This window comes from Bombina bombina, chromosome 4 (assembly GCF_027579735.1).
Source record: "Bombina bombina isolate aBomBom1 chromosome 4, aBomBom1.pri, whole genome shotgun sequence".
In the NCBI taxonomy this organism is placed as follows: Eukaryota; Metazoa; Chordata; class Amphibia; order Anura; family Bombinatoridae; genus Bombina; species Bombina bombina.
The window spans coordinates 1,168,790,653-1,168,816,035 of record NC_069502.1 but is presented as its reverse complement, the minus strand read 5'-3'; the positions used below and the strand labels follow the sequence as shown (position 1 = coordinate 1,168,816,035).

Here is a 25,383-nt window from a genome sequence, read left to right as displayed (position 1 = left end):
AAATGTTGCTTGTACTGGTGACCCACAATATACAATAAAGGTCTTTGTAGGCTCAAGAGGTGGGAGCTAGCTGCTAATTGGTGGCTGCACATATATGACTTTGGTCATTATCTTAACAATGTGTTAAGCTAGCTCCCAGTAGTGCATTGCTGTTTCTTCAGCATAGGATACCAAGAGAATGAAGCAAAATTGATAATTAAATTGGAAAGGTGTTTTAAAATGTATACTTTATCTGACCTACGAAAGGAAATCCAAAACATGTCCTTAGGGATATACCCAAAGGACAATATATTAGGGCAAAAGGGAATTGCACAAGAGATATTGATTTTCAAAGAAGTGCAACTGAGATTACAAATTGTTTAAAGGAGGAGGAGATATTGGAAATCTACTGTACAAAACTCATGATGTGGTAAATAAAATTCCCTGGAGTAAGTTGCTTAGCTACAAAATTAATACTAGAGATACAAATGAGAACGCCCCAGTGTTTGTTACCCCTTGTAGTTTACAATATAACAGTATGTAATATTATTAGAATCAATACCAATCTTTTACATAGATTCTATATTAAGAAAAATAACACAAATGGGGTGTAATTTGTTTCAACAAAAGGAAAAAACTATTGGTTATTGCATGTCTCTGTCATTTTTGCCAAGTGTTTCATGTAGACATTGGTTGATAAAGAAAAGGGATTTTTTTAAATATCAAGGAAGGAGATGCAAAACTTGTGACTGTTATAAAAAGTTCTAATTTTATATCTGAGGTAACAAATATACTATATACTATCTTTTATCAATTGTAATACCACACATATGGTTTACTTATTGACTTGTGAAGGCTGTTTTAAGCACGCTCTTTCTGAATCATGAAAGATACATTTTGAGTTTCATGTCCCTTTAAGTTATAAAGGGCAGTTATTTGTTATCTTTATATCATTCAAAATTATTGGTTTACACATGAAACATTTTTTATTTTATCATCTGTAGCCATCATTCTTGTCAACACATTAATAAACGTATATATTGGTAAAAAAGAACATTGCCTTTTAATATACTGAAAAAAATGTCTGGAGTGAGATCATATGTAGGGGTAAATTTATCATGGCGCGGACAGACATGATCCGCTATAGCGAATCATGTCCGCCACACATCGATAAATGCTGACAGCATATACTGTCGCCATTTATCATTGCACCCCAGCAGTTCTTGTGAACTGCTGGTGCAATGCTGCCCCCTGCAGATTCGCGGCCAAGGATGTCAATCAACTCGATCATATTCAATCGGGCTGATTGCTGTCCGCAACCTCAGAGTTGGCCGACGAGTTAAGGAGCAGCTTCATAAATCGACCCCGTAGTGATGCAATTATTTCTATTCTATATAGCAGTTCATTATTTATTACTTTAGGTTGTACTATCATTGTGCAGCGCTCGTCATAATAAATGACATAAAAATAAACAACACTACCTGAAGTCATCTTATTTATAGACTTTCATACTATGTTTTCTGTTTGCGTTTCAAAGTTCCATTTAATTACTGTGCTATTGAAGAAATCTAAAGGTGTCTTAAAAGGTTGCAACAGAGCTTATTTACACACATATTATTCATGTTTAAAGGATTAACCTTTAGGTCAAGTCTAGTGGCTCTAGAGGGAAAATAACAGGTTCCCCAAGTTTTGCAAGACTTTGCCCCAGCAATGACTGTAAAATGTTTTTTTAAAGTAAGAAAGGTAGCTCTATCATATATCAGGTATCTTGTAAATGTGAAAGGGGAACTGTAATATAAAATGTATTTCTCCTTAATGTGTTCCAGAAGACTTGTTATAACTACTGAAGAGTATTATATCTTTGGGAAATTATTTATGTTTATTTGTGTATTTGAAATTGCTGATTTTGCCCATTAAAATAATCCCCTGTTGAGATCCAGGACATACCCATACCAATGGGCTGAGCCTGCAAGTAAGCAGCCGTGCTAATGTTATCTGCTATTTTAGGCATTTATATGCTAACTATGGCTTGAGTTTGAATGATTTTGTTACTCATCTTTTGGGGAAAAAACAGGCAAAAGTAGCTATTTCAAATAACAAATAAAGGTAAATGGACCATTGAGAACACATTAAAGGGGAGAAAAATGTTGTGTACAAAGTCTCTTTGAAGGGTTTTAAAACCACACAACTTTATTTTGTGATTAGGACAGAGCATACAATTTTAAAAAAGTTTTACATTTATTTATATTCTCTAAACTGGTTTGTTCCAAGTGTATTCTTTGTTGGAGAGATACCTAGGTAGGGGTCTGTATTACTACATGGTAGGATATAGAAAACAGCACCAGAGATCCGCACTCAGCAACTTCAATGAAGATTTGTCTTAGACAAAGTGCTTAAAAAAAGTTTTAATGAAGTTTATTGGCTACAAAGTAAAACCAGGCGTAAAAATAAACACATCCTGAGGGTAGGTAATGCCAGCTTAAAGCTGGTTTCAGTGCAGTTGACGCTTCAGAAGGAGGTGGGGTTATCCGGCACCCTACTTTTTTATAGAACAGGTAGATACAGTGCTAACATTGAAAAGATGCGGACCTGTGTTTTCTCCCATATGGCAGCAAAGCGCTACGGTACTTGCTGTGACTTGAAATTGCTTGAAATATTGCTGTCATCTAGTGCTCTGCAAATGAACAGCATTCTTTCAAAACTGCTGTCATATAGTGCCAACAAAAGAAACCAATGAATGAAGACAATTTGATAATAGAAGTAAATTAGAAAGTTGTTTAAAATAGCATGCTCTGCCTGAATCATGAAAGAAAAACTTTGGGTTTCACGTCCCTTTAAGGTTTACATTTACTTTTGAGTTAATAAAAAATGCAGAACAATTGGTTCATACATAAGTAATTAATTGTGGCTTTTTTATGGCACTAAATTCTAATTAATCTAAAAATGTTTCAGTTGTACAATGTAGGGCCTGATCTTTTTTAATGTAGCTGTAGATATTTGACAAATATCCTTTCATAAATAGGCCTCATTGTCTTGAACCATCTGGGTCCAAACAGTTTTACTGTACTTTTTTTTTTAAATATTCATTGTGCAGGAATATAAAAAATAATAAACCAATTTGTAATGATTGTAACACCATTGTTTTTTTTATTACATGATTATTAATGTCTACCTGTCATTCCAGCGGCCAAGCCATTCTCCTTTGCCCCATGGGTTCCATAGTCGTATTAAGTTTTCCGTTTTATTCCTGAAAAAAATCTGCAAAGAGAAATCTTATTAAAGCTTTCTATGGTAAGGTTAGCTTCAAAGATAAGTCTATGGAAGGCTTGTTTGAGAATAAACCACTGGTTTAAAGTTGAAAAACCTTTTACATAGGACATTTTTGTTTTGCTTCAAAATCACACAAATTTCTCAAATTAAGTTAATCTAATACTTTCTTTCTGTTTCATTTATTTAGCATCAGAAACATAACTAAACATTCCATTTTTAATACACAAAAGTTCAGTCAAATGTGTTTTTTTTTACTTATTTTTGTATGTTCCTAAGACAATAATAATTTATAATAATAATAATTTGCGATTTATATAGCGCTTTTCTCCCTGTGAGACTCAAAGCACTTTACAAATATACTGTACCAACATAAGACATAAAAGTTAGGAGTTTCTGAAGGTCAGATAAGTGGACTGAATGCCTGATGGAAGATGTGGGTCTTTAGCTTTTTTTTAAAAGTCTGTAAGGATTGTGCCTCTCTGATTGCGCACGGTAAAGAGTTCCAGAAAGTAGGCGCAGCGTGGCAGAATGCTCTGGAGCCTGAGTTTGTCCTTATTCTTGGCACTGAGAGGAGGGATGTGTTGGCTGACCTAAGTGAACGGGATGGGATGTAGAGTGTCAGGAGCTCTTTCAGGTACTGTGGGCCTTGGTTGTTTAAGGCTTTGAAGGTCAGCAGGCCAATTTTAAAATATGTTCGCCATTTAATTGGAAGCCAATGCAGGGAGTGGAGAACAGGTGTTATGTGGCAGGAGCGAGTTTGATTGGTCAATAGTCTTGCTGCTGCGTTTTGTACTGTCTGAAGGCGATGGAGTTCTTTTTTTGGGAGGCCCAAGTAAAGTGCATTGCAGTAATCTAGCCTAGAGGATACAAATGCATGGATTAATGTTGGCATATCATCCGGTGGAATTAAGTGTTGTATCCTGGCTATGTTTTTCAGATGAAAGTAGGCAGATTTTATTACGGAGGAAATCTGCTGTTTAAAAGATAGTCCAGCGTCAATCAGCACTCCGAGTTTTCGTACCTTTGCTGAACTAACGAGTTCAGAACCTCCAAGCTTCAGGCCAGTTGGGAAATCGTGGGATATTTTTGATGCCCGGACAATGACATCATCTTGGGGATAAGGTATTATGTAGTATTGGTGGTGGACAGCAGAGTTTTTGTGAAGGAGGGATGACATGATTTGAACTCTGTCTATTTGGTATGTGCATGGGAATTTTACCCCTACAGAGTTTAAATCTAAATTAAGGAGGTGGGGCCTTAAAAGAAAATCTTTTGGAACTGGACTGTTTTAATGCTGTATAAGCTTGTATCCACATAGTAACATTCTAAAAGCTTTTTCTATCATGTCAACAGGGTACTAAAGGGTTTCTTAAAGAGATATTAAATAAAGGTCAAAATATATGGTAAATGTAAATACATCACAAATAAAGAAATACAAATAAAAGGCATAAGAACAATAAAACGTGCAAATAAAATTGTAGTATATGGATGAAATGTGATCAGATATTAAATCCAAATGTGTATATAGTAACACACAAATAATTTATTGCAAAAATGAGAATGTGAGTTCATTTTTATAAATGTTTATCACATGCTATAGAGTACTTTCATTTTTATTCTCATAAAGATTTATACTTCATAAACTGTTATAATAGCAATCATTATTTAGAGTTCATTATTACAGCTTAATTTTAGCATGGTATTCTATGTTTAGTTTATGCTATGAATTAGTTTTCTTTTTTATTACATTACTATACAGATAGGTCCTTATTTTGACAGTGACACAATTTTCATAATTGTAGCTCTGTACACCACCACCACAATGGATTGAAATGAAGAAATCCAGATGTGACTGAAGTGTAGACTTTCAGCTTTAATTCAAGAGGTTTTAAAATAAAAATTATGCTTACCTGATAAATTAATTTATTTGATGATGGAGAGAGTCCACGAGCCATCACTTGAGGTATTTAAGTCCAGTACTCCTGTAGGACTGGACTTAAATCCCACATGTCATGGCTCAGAAACTATCACTATTTTATTAAATAAATATTGTATGTACCGTTAGAAATGACAGCAATTTTCATAAATAGTCCCTTCATTTTCAGGGGTTCAAAATTAATAGGACAAAACAAAATAATCATAAATAATTATAAGAATAAATTATTCTGAATACTTGGTTGAAAATACTTTGCAGTGATTGACTCCCGGAAGTCAATAACCCATAGATATCACCAAACTCTGGGTTTCCTCCTTCACAGTACTTTGTTTGCCAGGCCTTTACTGCAGCAGTATTAAGTTGCTGCTTGTTTGTTCCATTAGCAGTAATACATGTGCGTACCATAACACAGCCTCCACCATGTTTCCCAGATGATGTGGTTTCCTTTGAATCATGAGCTGTTCCCTTCTCCCTTCACATGTAATTCCCATCATTCTGGTAATCGTAGTTGCATCTGTCGCAATGATATTGTGACCAATAATGAAGCCTAAGCCTCAAGATAGAGAAAGTGCGCTATCAAGCTAAAAGTATACACACCACATTAAAAGATATTTAAATTTATTAAATGAAATAGACAAATTACATAAAAACATATATAGAAATTAGCGGTAGGGACGTCTCCCTTGGATAAAAAATCAGTAGTCCGTGCAAATATTTGCAAATAGCAGCTAACAATTAATAGGATGTAAATAAATGTTAAAAAACAATCATAATCTTAAATGTATGGCATAACACTGATAATAATCATAAAAGCAAGGATTATTAATAAAAACAAGCACCAAGTCCAGAAATATAATCTCAGTGTAGATGACCGTGTGCAAATGAGCATCAATATTGTAGCATTACGGCTAGAATTCGTAACAAATTGGTGCCACAAACAGATACAATGTACTGTACCGTGAGTCAAGAGGGTACTTGGAGGGTGTTACCGAGGAAAGGAAATCTTGCGGTCAAAGCTTGGACCTCTGCTGTAGTGACTGCCGTTCCTGGAAAAATAGAAGTGTACAGACCTCTGCACATGTGAGTCGGCGTCTGACGTCACAAACTTCCGCTCTTCTCAGGTAATGGATTGTCGTTCCAGCAGCGTGAGAAAAAAAAACAGCTGATTGCTGTGTGCTGATGAAAACTTGCTGCAAGAGCAGATTTAACTTCTGTAGATGTATCCGTTGTTCCAATAGACTGGTAGGGCACAAGTTATCCCTTACCTTGGGATATACAAAGATACTGGTAACCCGGGTTAAAGTTGCAGTACAAGCTGTACTGAGATACCCCTTAGTGTTTCAAAGATACAATGTCACAGTGTCACATATGCAAGCGACGCGTTTCGCCCTCCCTTGGGCTTTATCAAGATGCATGTGACAGGTAACTGAGAGCCTTTTAAAGTGATCCATTCATTTGTAATTGGTTAATGCATTCAGTTGTAAAGGTAACACCCTCCAGATGGTTAAGGTGGTATCTTCATTACTTCTCCCTTTGAGATCTCTTTCCTTTAGTTACTAGGTAACACCCTCTATGCAATTAAGGTGGTATATCCTTGGTGCATCATTATGGATTTTATGTGCTTGTTGATAACAAATTATATATTAAAAACATTAAATATGAAAAAGCTGTCTGTGCATTACATAAACAATAACGACTGTATTGTAACAAAAAACCATACTGGTTTTGTGAGTTGTTAATTCTAAATATAATTAAAACTAAGAGAAATTTTCTTATATATTATTAGGCACTCCCTTAAGCGAACATATATGCTATAAAAATATACTTACATTATGTCAAGAAGATATCTTATAAATAAGTGAATGAATATATAGATGAAAGTAAATTAACAATATAAAAAAAAGTGTGAACCTATCAAAATAATTGAAAGTATGTAAAGTGCCTGTGCATGTGAATAAAAAGTGCTACTGAACAGATTTATTCAAATAAAAATGGGGAAAGGTCCAATTCTGAGTTGAGGCCTTTTGGGAATAAAGTGTCGTATTTATAAATCAATTCAGCTTCTTGTATTAAAAGTGATTTTTCTGTGTTACCTCCTCTCCAATGTCCTTTGACTTTTTTTATCCCCCAGAAATTGAGTGCTTTAGTGTCCCTGTGGTGTTTTTCTTTAAAATGTTTATAAAGTGCAGTGTCATCCCTACCTTTTTCTATACACAATAAGTGTTCCCTAATTCTGTCCTTTAGGGATCTAGTGGTTTCACCAAAATAAAAAAGATTACATGTACATTTTAATGCATAAATAATATTTTTATGATTGCACCTAATTAGATCTTTAATTCGAAAATTAATTTCTGAGCTGTTTATTTTTAAAGTCTTCAATTTGGAACTGTGTTGACAGGCCTTACACGTATAACATGGAAAAAAACCTGCTGGTATTTTACCCTCTAAGTCTTTCTGAGTTGGATTTTTATTCCTTCTCAGTTCACTGGGAGCTAGCTGCATTTTAAAATTATTCGCTCTTCGAAAAATAAAAGTTGGTTTATCTGCCAGGTGTTTCCCAATTATGTTATCTTCTTTTAAGAGGGGCCAGTGTTTCTTTATTATCTTTTTGATTATATTATGATCTGCACTATAATTCGTGATAATGGGAACATTAATCAGACCTTTCTCTTCTCTCTTTTTAGTTTTATACTTTAAAAGTTCATTTCTATTAGTTAAACGAGCTTTAGAAATAGCATTTCCGATTTTAACATTCTCATATCCTCTATCCTCAAATTTTTTTGCTATTAGAGTGACCTGATTCTCAAAATCTTCTATTCTTGAGCAATTCCTTTTAATGCGTAGCATTTGTCCATAAGGGATGTTATCTTTCCAGATATTCAAATGGCAACTGTCTGCATGAATCAGATTATTACAATCGACTGGTTTAAAGTGGGTCTTAGTTTCTAATTTATCTTTAACTGCCATAATTTCCAAGTCTAGGAAATTAACCTGAGTTTGACTATAATGACTTGTGAATTTGAGGCCATAGTTATTAGAGTTCATCCTCTCAAAGAGTTTAATTAATTCATTCTCAGGACCTTTCCATATTAGAAACAAATCATCTATATAGCGCTTGTAGAGCACGAGGTTCGCACCGAGGGGGTCATTATTGAAGAATTCTTCTTCCCAGAACCCCATAAACAAATTTGCATAACTCGGTGCGAACCTCGTGCCCATGGCTGTGCCCTCTATCTGTCTGTAAAATTTACCGTTAAAAGAAAAAAAGTTATGCTCTAATATATATTGGATGCTATTTAGTATGAAATCACTCTGTTTGACTTCCATATTGATATCACTATATAGAAATTTCTTAACTGCTGCTACTCCCTGTTTGTGGTCAATCACAGTATACAATGATGATACATCGCATGTTGCGATTATCATTCCATCCTCCCATTTCATAGAGTTCAAAATATTTAGTAATTGAGTTGAGTCTTTCAAGTGTGAGTTTAACTTAGTAACATGAGGTTGTAGAAATCGGTCTATGTATTGGGATAGATTGGCAGAAATCGAGTTAATCCCAGAAATAATGGGCCTCCCTGGTGGATTTATTTGACATTTATGCACTTTGGGGAGGAAATAAAAAATGGGGATTTTGGAATGTTTAGGTGTCAGATAATTAAATTCACGTTCATTAAGAAGTCTTTCAGATTTCCCTTCAGTAAGAATTTTGTTTAATATTTTAATATACTTATCAGTTGGATTCATTGGTAGTACTTCATATGTTTTTTTATCATTTAATAATCTCAATGCCTCAGCCATATATTTGTCAGTATCCATTATTACAACCCCCCCACCCTTATCCGCCGGCTTTATGGTCACCTCTAAATCTTTCTGCATTTTTGTTAATATCTCTCTTTCTTTCTTATTAATATTTTGTTTCCTAATATGAGGTAGCTCACATTTTTTGATATCATTTAAGACTATTTTCTCAAAGGTATCAAGATAGTTACCCTTTGAAGAAGCTGGATAAAAACGTGATTTGGGTTTTAAATCCGTATGTTGGTATTTTTCCACCACCTTATTGGGAATAGTGCTCTGTTTTTCTAATGGGTTTTTCATAAAAAAGCGTTTCAAGGTTAAATTTCTAACAAATTTCTTAATATGTATATGGGTGTTGAACTTGCTCATCCTAGTAGTAGGTGCATAAGAGAGGCCTAAATTAAGTAGTTTTTCTTGTTCTTTTGTCAGATTGGCTTTGCTCAAATTAAAAATCCCACTTTTCTTGTTATTATTATCTACCTCAATCTTTTTGGGTCGTTTAGACCTTCCTCCTCCCCTTCTTCCTCTAAATTTCTTTTTCTTCTTTGTATCTGTTCTGTTTCTTTTTTTTGTAAATTTTTTGAGAAGCCCTCCTTTAGAGGGCTGTGGCCTAAAAAAGGCGATTTAATGTTAGTTCTATTTTTTTCGGAATTTGTCACATCTTCTCTTAGGGGGAGGAACCTATTGTGTGTGGGTGTTATGAAATCCCTATTGGTTTGTCTCGTGTCTCTCGGTTTGTAGCTATTTCTATGTCTGGGATATTCCCAATCATTCCAATTGTGATTACGGTCACTCCTCTGATAATCATAATCACGATTAGAATTATTATGATGGTACCCATAATTATTATTTCGATATCCGTTATCATGATTCTGATAATCATAGAGGAAGAAGGGGAGGAGGAAGGTCTAAACGACCCAAAAAGATTGAGGTAGATAATAATAACAAGAAAAGTGGGATTTTTAATTTGAGCAAAGCCAATCTGACAAAAGAACAAGAAAAACTACTTAATTTAGGCCTCTCTTATGCACCTACTACTAGGATGAGCAAGTTCAACACTCATATACATATTAAGAAATTTGTTAGAAATTTAACCTTGAAACGCTTTTTTATGAAAAACCCATTAGAAAAACAGAGCACTATTCCCAATAAGGTGATGGAAAAATACCAACATACGGATTTAAAACCCAAATCACGTTTTTATCCAGCTTCTTCAAAGGGTAACTATCTTGATACCTTTGAGAAAATAGTCTTAAATGATATCAAAAAATGTGAGCTACCTCATATTAGGAAACAAAATATTAATAAGAAAGAAAGAGAGATATTAACAAAAATGCAGAAAGATTTAGAGGTGACCATAAAGCCGGCGGATAAGGGTGGGGGGGTTGTAATAATGGATACTGACAAATATATGGCTGAGGCATTGAGATTATTAAATGATAAAAAAACATATGAAGTACTACCAATGAATCCAACTGATAAATATATTAAAATATTAAACAAAATTCTTACTGAAGGGAAATCTGAAAGACTTCTTAATGAACGTGAATTTAATTATCTGACACCTAAACATTCCAAAATCCCCATTTTTTATTTCCTCCCCAAAGTGCATAAATGTCAAATAAATCCACCAGGGAGGCCCATTATTTCTGGGATTAACTCGATTTCTGCCAATCTATCCCAATACATAGACCGATTTCTACAACCTCATGTTACTAAGTTAAACTCACACTTGAAAGACTCAACTCAATTACTAAATATTTTGAACTCTATGAAATGGGAGGATGGAATGATAATCGCAACATGCGATGTATCATCATTGTATACTGTGATTGACCACAAACAGGGAGTAGCAGCAGTTAAGAAATTTCTATATAGTGATATCAATATGGAAGTCAAACAGAGTGATTTCATACTAAATAGCATCCAATATATATTAGAGCATAACTTTTTTTCTTTTAACGGTAAATTTTACAGACAGATAGAGGGCACAGCCATGGGCACGAGGTTCGCACCGAGTTATGCAAATTTGTTTATGGGGTTCTGGGAAGAAGAATTCTTCAATAATGACCCCCTCGGTGCGAACCTCGTGCTCTACAAGCGCTATATAGATGATTTGTTTCTAATATGGAAAGGTCCTGAGAATGAATTAATTAAACTCTTTGAGAGGATGAACTCTAATAACTATGGCCTCAAATTCACAAGTCATTATAGTCAAACTCAGGTTAATTTCCTAGACTTGGAAATTATGGCAGTTAAAGATAAATTAGAAACTAAGACCCACTTTAAACCAGTCGATTGTAATAATCTGATTCATGCAGACAGTTGCCATTTGAATATCTGGAAAGATAACATCCCTTATGGACAAATGCTACGCATTAAAAGGAATTGCTCAAGAATAGAAGATTTTGAGAATCAGGTCACTCTAATAGCAAAAAAATTTGAGGATAGAGGATATGAGAATGTTAAAATCGGAAATGCTATTTCTAAAGCTCGTTTAACTAATAGAAATGAACTTTTAAAGTATAAAACTAAAAAGAGAGAAGAGAAAGGTCTGATTAATGTTCCCATTATCACGAATTATAGTGCAGATCATAATATAATCAAAAAGATAATAAAGAAACACTGGCCCCTCTTAAAAGAAGATAACATAATTGGGAAACACCTGGCAGATAAACCAACTTTTATTTTTCGAAGAGCGAATAATTTTAAAATGCAGCTAGCTCCCAGTGAACTGAGAAGGAATAAAAATCCAACTCAGAAAGACTTAGGGCTCCATGTACTAAGAGGCGGGCGGACAGCTTCTTAACTCGCAAAGCTGTCCGCCCGCCTCCGCTACACACGGGCAGCGGATCTATTGATCCGCTTGCCCGTATGTATCATTACACACTCAGCGGAGTGTGTAATGCCCGCCCCTTCAGTCGCGCGACCAATCACGCGACTGAAGGGGCTGTCAATCACCGAGAGCGAGCGAGCTCTCGGTGATTTTGCTTCGCCACCTAAGAGGTGGCGTAGGGTGTAGGAAGCAGCGGTCTAATGACCGCTGCTTCTTACATTGCGGGAAGCAGGCTCGCATATGCGAACCTGCCCCGCAAAGGCTCCGGAGCAGCTTTCGCTGCTTCGTACATGGAGCCCTTTGAGGGTAAAATACCAGCAGGTTTTTTTCCATGTTATACGTGTAAGGCCTGTCAACACAGTTCCAAATTGAAGACTTTAAAAATAAACAGCTCAGAAATTAATTTTCGAATTAAAGATCTAATTAGGTGCAATCATAAAAATATTATTTATGCATTAAAATGTACATGTAATCTTTTTTATTTTGGTGAAACCACTAGATCCCTAAAGGACAGAATTAGGGAACACTTATTGTGTATAGAAAAAGGTAGGGATGACACTGCACTTTATAAACATTTTAAAGAAAAACACCACAGGGACACTAAAGCACTCAATTTCTGGGGGATAAAAAAAGTCAAAGGACATTGGAGAGGAGGTAACACAGAAAAATCACTTTTAATACAAGAAGCTGAATTGATTTATAAATACGACACTTTATTCCCAAAAGGCCTCAACTCAGAATTGGACCTTTCCCCATTTTTATTTGAATAAATCTGTTCAGTAGCACTTTTTATTCACATGCACAGGCACTTTACATACTTTCAATTATTTTGATAGGTTCACACTTTTTTTTATATTGTTAATTTACTTTCATCTATATATTCATTCACTTATTTATAAGATATCTTCTTGACATAATGTAAGTATATTTTTATAGCATATATGTTCGCTTAAGGGAGTGCCTAATAATATATAAGAAAATTTCTCTTAGTTTTAATTATATTTAGAATTAACAACTCACAAAACCAGTATGGTTTTTTGTTACAATACAGTCGTTATTGTTTATGTAATGCACAGACAGCTTTTTCATATTTAATGTTTTTAATATATAATTTGTTATCAACAAGCACATAAAATCCATAATGATGCACCAAGGATATACCACCTTAATTGCATAGAGGGTGTTACCTAGTAACTAAAGGAAAGAGATCTCAAAGGGAGAAGTAATGAAGATACCACCTTAACCATCTGGAGGGTGTTACCTTTACAACTGAATGCATTAACCAATTACAAATGAATGGATCACTTTAAAAGGCTCTCAGTTACCTGTCACATGCATCTTGATAAAGCCCAAGGGAGGGCGAAACGCGTCGCTTGCATATGTGACACTGTGACATTGTATCTTTGAAACACTAAGGGATATCTCAGTACAGCTTGTACTGCAACTTTAACCCGGGTTACCAGTATCTTTGTATATCCCAAGGTAAGGGATAACTTGTGCCCTACCAGTCTATTGGAACAACGGATACATCTACAGAAGTTAAATCTGCTCTTGCAGCAAGTTTTCATCAGCACACAGCAATCAGCTGTTTTTTTTCTCACGCTGCTGGAACGACAATCCATTACCTGAGAAGAGCGGAAGTTTGTGACGTCAGACGCCGACTCACATGTGCAGAGGTCTGTACACTTCTATTTTTCCAGGAACGGCAGTCACTACAGCAGAGGTCCAAGCTTTGACCGCAAGATTTCCTTTCCTCGGTAACACCCTCCAAGTACCCTCTTGACTCACGGTACAGTACATTGTATCTGTTTGTGGCACCAATTTGTTACGAATTCTAGCCGTAATGCTACAATATTGATGCTCATTTGCACACGGTCATCTGCACTGAGATTATATTTCTGGACTTGGTGCTTGTTTTTATTAATAATCCTTGCTTTTATGATTATTATCAGTGTTATGCCATACATTTAAGATTATGATTGTTTTTTAACATTTATTTACATCCTATTAATTGTTAGCTGCTATTTGCAAATATTTGCACGGACTACTGATTTTTTATCCAAGGGAGACGTCCCTACCGCTAATTTCTATATATGTTTTTATGTAATTTGTCTATTTCATTTAATAAATTTAAATATCTTTTAATGTGGTGTGTATACTTTTAGCTTGATAGCGCACTTTCTCTATCTTGAGGCTTAGGCTTCATTATTGGTCATTTCCTTGTGTCTGATACAAGCAGAGATTGTATCTTTAGAGTAAGTGTTTAGCAATACCATCCTTAGCGCGCACCAATCCACTTTTTTAATCAATGATATTGTTCCAGAACTGAACATGCTTTTTATATGTTTTCTGGCAAAGTCTAATCTGGCCTTCCTATTCTTGAGGTTTACCAATCATTTGCACCTTGGGGTAAACCCTAATGAAGTCTTCTCTTGATTGAACACTTTGACAATTATACACCTATCTACTGGAGAGTTTTCTTGACTTGGCTAGGTGAGTTTTTCTTCACCAAGGAAAGAATTTTGTAATCATGCACCCCTAGTTGTCTTCCATGGTCATCTAGGCCTTTTGATGCTGCTGAGCTCACCAGTGTGTTCCTTCTTTTTAGGAATGTACCAAATTGCTGGCTGACCATGAGCCAGCTTTTCAGTCAATTGTCCAATTACTTTTTGTCCCTTGAAAAGGACATGCTATAAATCCTAAACCATTCACCCAGTTTGGATGTCAATACCCTCAAGTTAAAGCTGTCAGTCTTTATTTAAAGCTCATTAAATAACTTCAACGACAATATTTTGTTTTTAAACAGCTAAAATAACTAACTTTCTCTTGTTAAGTGTATTCAGTCCACGGGTCATCCATTACTTATGGGATATATTTCCTTCCCAACAGGAAGTTGCAAGAGGATCACCCAAGCAGAGCTGCTATATAGCTCCTCCCATCACATGTCATATCCAGTCATTCTCTTGCAACCCTCAACTAGATAGGAGGTCGTGAGAGGACTGTGGTGTTTTATACTTAGTTTATTTCTTCAATCAAAAGTTTGTTATTTTTAAATGGCACCGGAGTGTGCTGTTTTTCTCAGGCAGTATTTGGAAGAAGAATCTGCCTGCGTTTTCTATGATCTTAGCAGAAGTAACTAAGATCCACTGGCTGTTCTCACACATTCTGAGGAGTGGGGTAACTTCAGAAAGGGAATAGCATGCGGGGTATCCTGCAAATAAGGTATGTGCAGTAAAATGTTTTTCTAAGGAATGGAATTGACTAAGAAAATACTGCTGATACCGATGTAATGTAAGTAAAGCCTTAAATGCAGTGACAGCGACTGGTATCAGGCTGATTAATGTATATATAGTAAAGTAAAGTAATTTACTAAGGAATGGAATTTGACTAAGAAAATGCTACTAATACTGAAGTAATGTAATAAGCCTTAACTGCAGTAGAAGGACTGGTATCAGGCTTATCAATAGAGATATATACTCTTTAAAAAAGGATGTTTAAAACGTTTGCTGGCATGTTTAATCGTTTTTGTGAGGTACATTGGTGATAAAACTTATTGGGGCATAAATTTTTCCACATGGCTGACTTATATTTCTGCATAGAAACAGTTAACTGCAGCTCCCACTGTTGTAATAATGAGTGGGAGGGGCCTATTTTAGCGTTTTTTTGCGCAGTAAAAATTCAGTCTCAGTCTTCCTGCTTCTTCCTGCATGACCCAGGACGTCTCTAGAGAGCTTAAGGGACTTCAAAAGTCATTTTGAGGGAGGTAATCAGTCACAGCAGACCTGTGACAGTGTGTTTGACTGTGTTAAAAAACGTTTTTTTCTCTATTGCTTATCCGTTTTGGGTATTAAGGGGTTAATCATCCATTTGCAAGTGGGTGCAATGCTCTGCTAACTTAATACATTTACTGTGACAATTTGGTTGCTATAACTGATTTGGTTCATTGTTATTTCAACTGTGACAGTTTTTTTTTTGTGCTTCTTAAAGGCGCAGTAGCGTTTTCTATATTGCTTGTAAATTTATTTAAAGTGTTTGCCAAGTCTGCTAGTCTTTTTGCTAGTCTGTTAAACATGTCTGACACAGATGAATCTGTTTGTTCACTATGTTTGAAGGCCAGTGTGGAGCCCCATAGAAATATGTGTACTAAATGTATTGATTTCACTTTAAATAATAAAGGTCAGTCTTTATCTATAAAGGAATTATCACCAGACAACGAGGGGAAAGTTATGCCGACTAACTCTCCTCACGTGTCAGTACCTTCGCCTCCCGCTCAGGAGGCGCGTGCTATTGTGGCGCCAAGTACATCAGAGACGCCCATACAAATCACTTTACAAGACATGGCTACTATTATGAATAATACCCTGACAGAAGTATTATCTAAATTGCCAGAATTAAGAGGCAAGCGCGATTGCTCTGGGATAAGGACAGAGCGCGCTGGTGCTGTGAGCCATGTCCGATACTGCGTCACAGTTTGCGGAACATGAGGACGGAGAGCTTCATTCTGTGGGTGACGGATCTGATCCAGGGAAACCGGATTCAGAGATCTCTAATTTTAAATTTAAGCTAGAGAACCTCCGTGTATTGCTAGGGGAGGTTTTAGCGGCTCTGAATGACTTTAATACAGTTGCAATTCCAGAGAAATTATGTAGGCTGGATAGATACTATGCGGTACCGGTGTGTACTGACGTTTTTCCTATACCTAAAAGGCTTACAGAAATTATTAGCAAGGAGTGGGATAGACCCGGTGTGCCCTTTTCCCCTCCTCCTATATTTAGGAAAATGTTTCCAATAGACGCCACTACACGGGACTTATGGCAGACGGTCCCTAAGGTGGAGGGAGCAGTTTCTACTTTAGCCAAGCGTACCACTATCCCGGTGGAGGATAGTTGTGCTTTTTCGGATCCAATGGATAAAAAATTAGAAGGTTACCTTAAGAAAATGTTTGTTCAACAAGGTTTTATCTTACAGCCCCTTGCATGCATTGCGCCTGTCACTGCTGCTGCGGCATTCTGGTTTGAGTCTCTAGAAGAGGCCATTCACACAGCTCCATTGGATGAAATTATGGACAAGCTTAAAGCACTTAAGCTAGCTAATGCATTTGTTTCTGATGCCATTGTACATTTAACTAAACTAACGGCTAAGAACTCCGGATTCGCCATCCAGGCGCGCAGAGCGCTATGGCTTAAATCCTGGTCAGCTGACGTGACTTCTAAATCTAAATTGCTTAATATTCCTTTCAAGGGGCAAACCTTATTCGGGCCCGGCTTGAAAGAAATTATCGCTGACATTACTGGAGGTAAGGGTCATACTCTTCCTCAGGACAGGGCCAAATCAAAGGCCAAACAGTCTAATTTTCGTGCCTTTCGAAACTTCAAGGCAGGAACAACATCAACTTCCTCCGCTCCAAAACAGGAAGGAACTTTTGCTCGTTACAGACAGGCCTGGAAAACTAACCAGTCCTGGAACAAGGGCAAGCAGGCAAGAAAACCTACTACTGCCCCTAAGACAGCATGAAGGGATGGCCCCCTATCCAGAAACGGATCTAGTGGGGGGCAGACTTTCTCTCTTCGCCCAGGCGTGGGCAAGAGATGTCCAGGATCCCTGGGCATTGGAGATCATATCTCAGGGATATCTTCTGGACTTCAAGGCTTCTCCTCCTCAAGGGAGATTTCATCTTTCAAGGTTATCAGAAAACCAGATAAAGAAATAGGCATTCCTACGCTGCGTACAAGACCTCCTAGTAATGGGGGTGATCCACCCAGTTCCGCGGACGGAACAAGGACAGGGATTTTATTCAAATCTGTTTGTGGTTCCCAAGAAAGAGGGTACCTTCAGACCAATTTTGGACCTAAAGATCTTAAACAAATTCCTAAGAGTTCCATCATTCAAAATGGAAACTATTCGGACCATCCTACCCATGATCCAAGAGGGTCAGTACATGATCACAGTGGACTTAAAGGATGCCTACCTTCACATACCGATTCACAAAGATCATCATCGGTTCCTAAGATTTGCCTTTCTAGACAGGCATTACCAATTTGTAGCTCTCCCCTTCGGGTTGGCTACGGCCCCGAGAATCTTTACAAAGGTTCTGGGTTCACTTCTGGCGGTTCTAAGACCGCGAGGCATAGCGGTGGCTCCGTATCTAGACGACATCCTGATACAGGCGTCAAGCTTTCAAATTGCCAAGTCTCATACAGAGATAGTTCTGGCATTTCTGAGGTCACATGGGTGGAAGGTGAACGTGGAAAAGAGTTCTCTATCACCACTCACAAGAGTCTCCTTCCTAGGGACTCTGATAGATTCTGTAGAAATGAAAATTTACCTGACGGAGGCCAGGTTATCAAAACTTCTAAATGCTTGCCGTGTCCTTCATTCCATTCCACGCCCGTCAGTGGCTCAGTACATGGAAGTAATCGGCTTAATGGTAGCGGCAATGGACATAGTGCCATTTGCGCGCCTGCATCTCAGACCGCTGCAATTGTGCATGCTAGGTCAGTGGAATGGGGATTACTCAGATTTGTCCCCCCTACTAAATCTGGATCAAGAGACCAGAGATTCTCTTCTCTGGTGGCTATCTCGGGTCCATCTGTCCAAGGGTATGACCTTTCGCAGGCCAGATTGGATGATTGTAACAACAGATGCCAGCCTTCTAGGCTGGAGCTCAGTCTGGAATTCCCTGAATCCTCAGGGATCGTGGACTCAGGAGGAGAAATTCCCCCAATAAATATTCTGGAGTTAAGAGCAATATTCAATGCTCTTCTAGCTTGGCCTCAGTTAGCAACACTGAGGTTCATCAGATTTAAGTCGGACAACATCACGACTGTGGCTTACATCAACCATCAAGGGGGAACCAGGAGCTCCCTAGCGATGTTAGAAGTCTCAAAGATAATTCGCTGGGCAGAGTCTCACTCTTGCCACTTGTCAGCGATCCACATCCCAGGCGTGGAGAACTGGGAGGCGGACTTTCTAAGTCATCAGACTTTTCATCCAGGGGAGTGGGAACTCCATCCGGAGGTGTTTGCTCAACTGGTCCATCGTTGGGGCAAACCAGAACTGGATCTCATGGCGTCTCGCCAGAACGCCAAAATTCCTTGTTACGGATCCAGGTCCAGGGACCCGGGAGCGACGCTGATAGATGCTCTAGCAGCTCCTTGGTTCTTCAACATGGCTTATGTGTTTCCACCGTTTCCTCTGCTACCTCGACTGATTGCCAAGATCAAACAGGAGAGAGCATCGGTGATTCTGATAGCGCCTGCGTGGCCACGCAGGACCTGGTATGCAGACCTAGTGGACATGTCGTCCTGTCCACCATGGACTCTATCTTTGAGGCAAGACCTTCTAATACAAGGTCCTTTCAATCATCCAAATCTAGTTTCTCTGAGGCTGACTGCATGGAGATTGAACGCTTGATCCTATCAAAGCGTGGCTTCTCCGAGTCAGTTATTGATACCTTAATACAGGCACGAAAGCCTGTTACCAGGAAAATCTACCATAAGATATGGCGTAAATACCTGTATTGGTGCGAATCCAAGAGTTACTCATGGAGTAAGGTTAGGATTCCTAGGATATTGTCCTTTCTCCAAGAGGGTTTGGAAAAGGGCTTATCAGCTAGTTCGTTAAAGGGACAGATTTCTGCTCTGTCTATTCTTTTGCGCAAGCGTCTGGCAGAAGTTCCAGATGTCCAGGCTTTTTGTCAGGCTTTGGCTAGGATTAAGCCTGTGTTTAAAACTGTTGCTCCTCCATGGAGCTTAAACTTGGTTCTTAAAGTTCTTCAAGGAGTTCCGTTTGAACCCCTTCATTCCATTGATATTAAACTTTTATCTTGGAAAGTTCTGTTTTTGATGGCTATTTCCTCGGCTCGAAGAGTCTCAGAGTTATCTGCCTTACATTGTGATTCTCCTTATCTGATTTTCCATTCAGACAAGGTAGTTCTGCGTACTAAACCTGGGTTTTTACCTAAGGTAGTTTCTAACAGGAATATCAATCAGGAGATTGTTGTTCCATCATTATGTCCTAATCCTTCTTCAAAGAAGGAACGACTTTTGCATAATCTGGACGTAGTCCGTGCCCTGAAATTCTATTTACAGGCAACTAAAGATTTTCGTCAAACTTCTTCCCTGTTTGTCGTTTACTCTGGACAGAGGAGAGGTCAAAAAGCTTCGGCAACCTCTCTCTCCTTTTGGCTTCGTAGCATAATACGTTTAGCCTATGAGACTGCTGGACAGCAGCCCCCTGAAAGAATTACAGCTCATTCCACTAGAGCTGTGGCTTCCACCTGGGCCTTTAAGAATGAGGCCTCTGTTGAACAGATTTGCAAGGCTGCGACTTGGTCTTCGCTTCACACCTTTTCAAAATTTTACAAATTTGACACTTTTGCTTCTTCGGAGGCTGTTTTGGGGAGAAAGGTTCTACAGGCAGTGGTTCCTTCCGTTTAAGTTCCTGCCTTGTCCCTCCCATCATCCGTGTACTTTAGCTTTGGTATTGGTATCCCATAAGTAATGGATGACCCGTGGACTGAATACACTTAACAAGAGAAAACATAATTTATGCTTACCTGATAAATTTATTTCTCTTGTAGTGTATTCAGTCCACGGCCCGCCCTGTCTTTTTAAGGCAGATCTAAATTTTAATTAAAACTCCAGTCACCACTGCACCCTATGGTTTCTCCTTTCTTGTCTTGTTTCGGTCGAATGACTGGATATGACATGTGAGGGGAGGAGCTATATAGCAGCTCTGCTTGGGTGATCCTCTTGCAACTTCCTGTTGGGAAGGGAATATATCCCATAAGTAATGGATGACCCGTGGACTGAATACACTACAAGAGAAATAAATTTATCAGGTAAGCATAAATTATGTTTTATCAATATCCAAATACTTATGGACCTAACTGTCAGCTAGATTACGAGTTTTGAGCACTATATAGAAATTAACGAACGCCTCAAAAGTTCCTTTTTTTAATTTCCCATAGCGCTGCTATTAAAAGTTCTCAAACATACGCCTTTTGCATGTGATATGGTTGCGTTGAGCTCCATACCGCACACAATCAGAGCGCTGCTGAGACGTGCTTGTGCACGATTGCCCCATAGACATCAATGATGTCTATGGGAAAATAAAAATACAGTTTAAACCTAACACCCTAACATAAACCCTGAGTCTAAACACCCCTAATCTGCTGCCCCTGACATCGCCAATGCCTGCCTACAGTTATTAACCCCTAATCTGCCGCTCCCGATATCACCGCTACCTAAATAAAATTATTAACCCCTAATCTGCAGCTCCCGATATCGCTGCCAGTATATTACATTTATTAACCCCTAAACCACCAGCCCCCCACATCGCAACAAGCTAAATTAAACTATATTAACCCCTAAACCTAACGTAACCCTAACACCCCCTAACTTTAACATAATAAAAATATAGCTAAATTAAATTTACAATTATTAACTAAATAACCATATTAACCCCTAAACCGCCAGCCCCCCACATCGTAACAAGCTAAATTAAACTATATTAACCCCTAAACCTAACCCTGACGTAACCCTAACGTAGCCCTAACCCTAAACCTAACCCCCCCTAACTTTAACATAATAAAATTATATCTAAATTAAATTTACAATTATTAACTAAATAATACCTATTTAAAACTAAATACTTACCTGTAAAATAAAGGCTAAGCTATCTACAATATAACTAATAGTTATATTGTAGCTAGCTTAGGTTTTATTTTTATTTCACAGGTAAGTTTGTATTTATTTTAACTAGGTAGACTAGTTAGTAAATAGTTATTAACTATTTAATAACTACCTAGTTAAAATAAATACAAACTTACCTGTGAAATAAAACCTAACCTGCCTTACACTAAAACCTAACATTACAAAAATAAAAAATCTACCATTACAAAAAATAAAAAAACCTAACAATACAAAAAAAAAACAATGAAATTATCAAAAAAAATTAAGATGATTAATTTTGAGTCTGTATGTATTTGAGAATGCTTGCCATTTTACTAGTGTACAGTTTGTTACAACTTCTGTATTTCTTATGACAAGGTTATTTTACTTGTATTTGTAAATGCTTCCATAAACCTCAATAAAAATATTTAAAATAAAAAAATAAAAAAAATAAAGATTAATTCTAATACCCTTAAAAAAAAACACCACAAAATAAAAAACCCTACTCTAGAATAAACTACCAAGGGCCCCTAAAAGGGCCTTTTGGGGAGTCCTTAAAAGGGCCTTTTGTAGGGCATTGCCCTGAGTTAAACAGCTATTTTACTTTAAAAAGAATACAAACACCCCCTAACACTATACAAACCCCCACCCCCAAACTACCAAGGGCCCTTAAAAGGGCTTTTCGGGGGGCCTTAAAAGGGCCTTTCGTAGGGTATTGCCCTGAGATAAACAGCTCTTTTACTTTTAAAAAAAACACCCCCTAAAAATATACATTACACAAAATAACAAACAAATTAACAAAAATAAAAAAGAATTACACCTAATCTAATAGCCCTATCAAAATAAAAAAGGCCACCCAAAATAAAAAAACCATAGCCTACAATAAACTACCAATGGCCCTTAAAAGGGCCTTTTGTGGGGCATTGCCCTAAAGATATTAGCTCTTTTACCTGTAAAATAAAATACAAACACCCCCCCCAACAGTAAAACCCACCACCCAACCAATCCCCCAAATAAAAACCCTAACTCTAAAATAACCTAAGCTCCCCATTGCCCTGAAAAAGGCATTTGTATGGGCATTGCCTTTAAAAGGGCATTTAGCTCTTTTACTGCCCAGACCCTAAACTAAAAAAAAAACACCCAAAAAACCCTTTAAAAAAACCAAACACTAACCCCAAGACGATCCACTTATAGTTGTTGAAGTCCCGCTTGAAAGATCCATCCAGCCGGCGAAGTCCTCCTGCATGCGGCAAGAAGTCTTCATCCAGACGGCCTCTTCTATCTTCATCCAGCAGACGAAGTCCTCATCCATGCGGCAAGAAGTATTCATCCAGGCAGCCTCTTCGATCTTCATCCAGCTGGCGCGGAGCGGGTCCATCCTGAAGACAACCGACGCAGAGCTCCTCTTCTTACGGTCGCCTCCGTAAACTGAAGCTTCAATGTAAGGGACACGATTCAATATGGTGTCCCTTGCATTCCTATTGGCTGAAAAATTTGAATCAGCTAATAGTAATTAGGGCTGCTAAAATCCTATTGGCTATTCAAATCAGCCAATAGGATTTAAGCAGCTCTCATTCTATTGGCTGGGTTTTTTTTAGGGTCTGGGCAGTAAAAAGCTAAATGCCCTATTAAGGGCAATGCCCATACAAATGCCCTTTTCAGGGCAATGGGGAACTTAGGTTATTTTAGAGTTAGGTTTTTATATGGGGGGTTGGTTGGGTGGTGGGTTTTACTGTTGGGGGGGTGTTTGTATTTTTTTTACAGATAAAAGAGCTAATATTTTTGGGGCAATGCCCCACAAAAGGCCCTTTTAAGGGCCATTGGTAGTTTATTGTAGGCTAGGGTTTTTTTTATTTTTTTTTGGGTGGGCTTTTTTATTTTGATAGGGCTATTAGATTAGGTGTAATTCTTTTTTATTTTTGTTAATTTGTTTTTTTTTTCGTAATTTAGTGGGGTTTTTTTTGTAATTTAGTTAGTTTTTATTTTTTGTAATTAGATACTTTTTGTAATTTTTAGAGTAGTGTTAGGATTTTTTTATTGGTAGTTTAGTTTTATTTAATTGGTAGTTAGTTTAATTTTAGTTTAATAATTATAATAGTTTAATTATTAGTTTAAAATTAATATTTTTAATTTGACAGGTAAGTTTTAGTTTAATTTAAGCTAGTGAAATTGTAATTTTAATATAAAGGTAGGGGATCGTTAGGTTTAGGGGTTACTAGTTTAAATTAGTTTATTTCGTTGTGGGGGCTTTCGGTTTAGGGGTTAATAGTTTATTTTAGTATATTTCATTGTGGGGGGCTTGCGGTTTAGGGGTTAATAGGTTTATTATAGCGGTGGTGTGGGCGAACGGCAGATTAGGGGTTAATAATATTTAAATAGTGTTTGTGATGCGGGAGGGCAGCGGTTTAGGGGTTAATAACTTTAGTATAGTTGTGACGATGTGGGGGAGCGGCAGAATAGGGGTAAATACAAATTTTTAGTGGCGGCGATATCGGGAGCAGCAGATTAGAGGTAAATACATTTATAGGGCCTCAGTTTAGGAGTTAACAGGTAGTTTATGGGTGTTTACTGTACTTTGTAGCAGTTTAGTTATGAGTTTTATGCTACAGATTTGTAACATAAAACTCATAACTACTGACTTTAGATGGCGGTACAGATCTTGTTGTTTTAGGCTGTAACGCTCACTTTTTAGCCTCACCGCAAAACTCGTAATACCGGCGCTATGGGAATCCCATGAAAAAACGTTGCGGTACAGGCTAAAAGGTGTGCGGTACACCTATACCGACAATACTTGTAATAGCTGCGGTGCTGTTTTAAAGCTGAAAATGCCATATTTTCAGCGTTACAAGCCGCAACGCAAAACTTGTAATCTATAGAATAGGTTTTAAACAGAAGAATTGGTAAAAGAAAAGACAGCGCCTCATGGTGCAAGTAGGTTCCAGGAGTGATGAATCACACTGAAATAATAACAACAGATGGTAGTATACTCACAAGAATATTGGCACCTTTGTTGAAAGAGGTGCAAACAAGCAGACTGACATTTAAATCAGCAGTCAGTACGCTGGAGCCAAAAAAACGATTCAGCTTTCCTGGATGGGCCGCTGTGGACTCTCCTCTGTTAGACAGGGGCAAGATACTCAGGTGTTATGCTGTGTAGATAAACAGCAAGCCTAAAAACGATTCAGCTTTCCTGGATGGGCCGCTGTGGACTCTCCTCTGTTAGACAGGGGCAAGATACTCAGGTGTTATGCTGTATAGATAAACAGCAAGCAATATTGTATTTGGCAGGCAAATATAAAAAGCAGTAATGCTGAGATACATAAAGTTAAAAACACTTTATTTAACGAGCTTAGGACGCGTTTCTCGGCCGCAAGCTCCTGGCCGTTTCATCAGATAAGATACATTTTATCTGATGAAACGGCCAGGAGCTTGCGGCCGAGAAACGCGTCCTAAGCTTGTTAAATAAAGTGTTTTTAACTTTATGTATCTCAGCATTACTGCTTTTTATATTTGCCTGCCAAATACAATATTGCTTGCTGTTTATCTATACAGCATAACACCTGAGTATCTTGCCCCTGTCTAACAGAGGAGAGTCCACAGCGGCCCATCCAGGAAAGCTGAATCGTTTTTAGGCTTGCTGTTTATCTACACAGCATAACACCTGAGTATCTTGCCCCTGTCTAACAGAGGAGAGTCCACAGCGGCCCATCCAGGAAAGCTGAATCGTTTTTTTGGCTCCAGCGTACTGACTGCTGATTTAAATGTCAGTCTGCTTGTTTGCACCTCTTTCAACAAAGGTGCCAATATTCTTGTGAGTATACTACCATCTGTTGTTATTATTTCAGTGTGATTCATCACTCCTGGAACCTACTTGCACCATGAGG

General features: G+C 37.6%; 1 protein-coding gene across 2 annotated transcripts in view; it reads right to left on the bottom strand.

Moving 5' to 3' along the window:
- Nucleotides 1–25,383, bottom strand: part of LOC128658135 (calpain-13-like) — a 278,722-nt gene that overhangs the window by 73,888 nt on the left and 179,451 nt on the right. For both annotated transcript variants that reach the window (XM_053712635.1, XM_053712634.1), the window contains exon 10: nucleotides 3,152–3,237. In XM_053712635.1, the coding sequence (XP_053568610.1) occupies nucleotides 3,152–3,237 (86 nt within the window). The remainder of the gene's footprint in view (nucleotides 1–3,151; nucleotides 3,238–25,383) is intronic.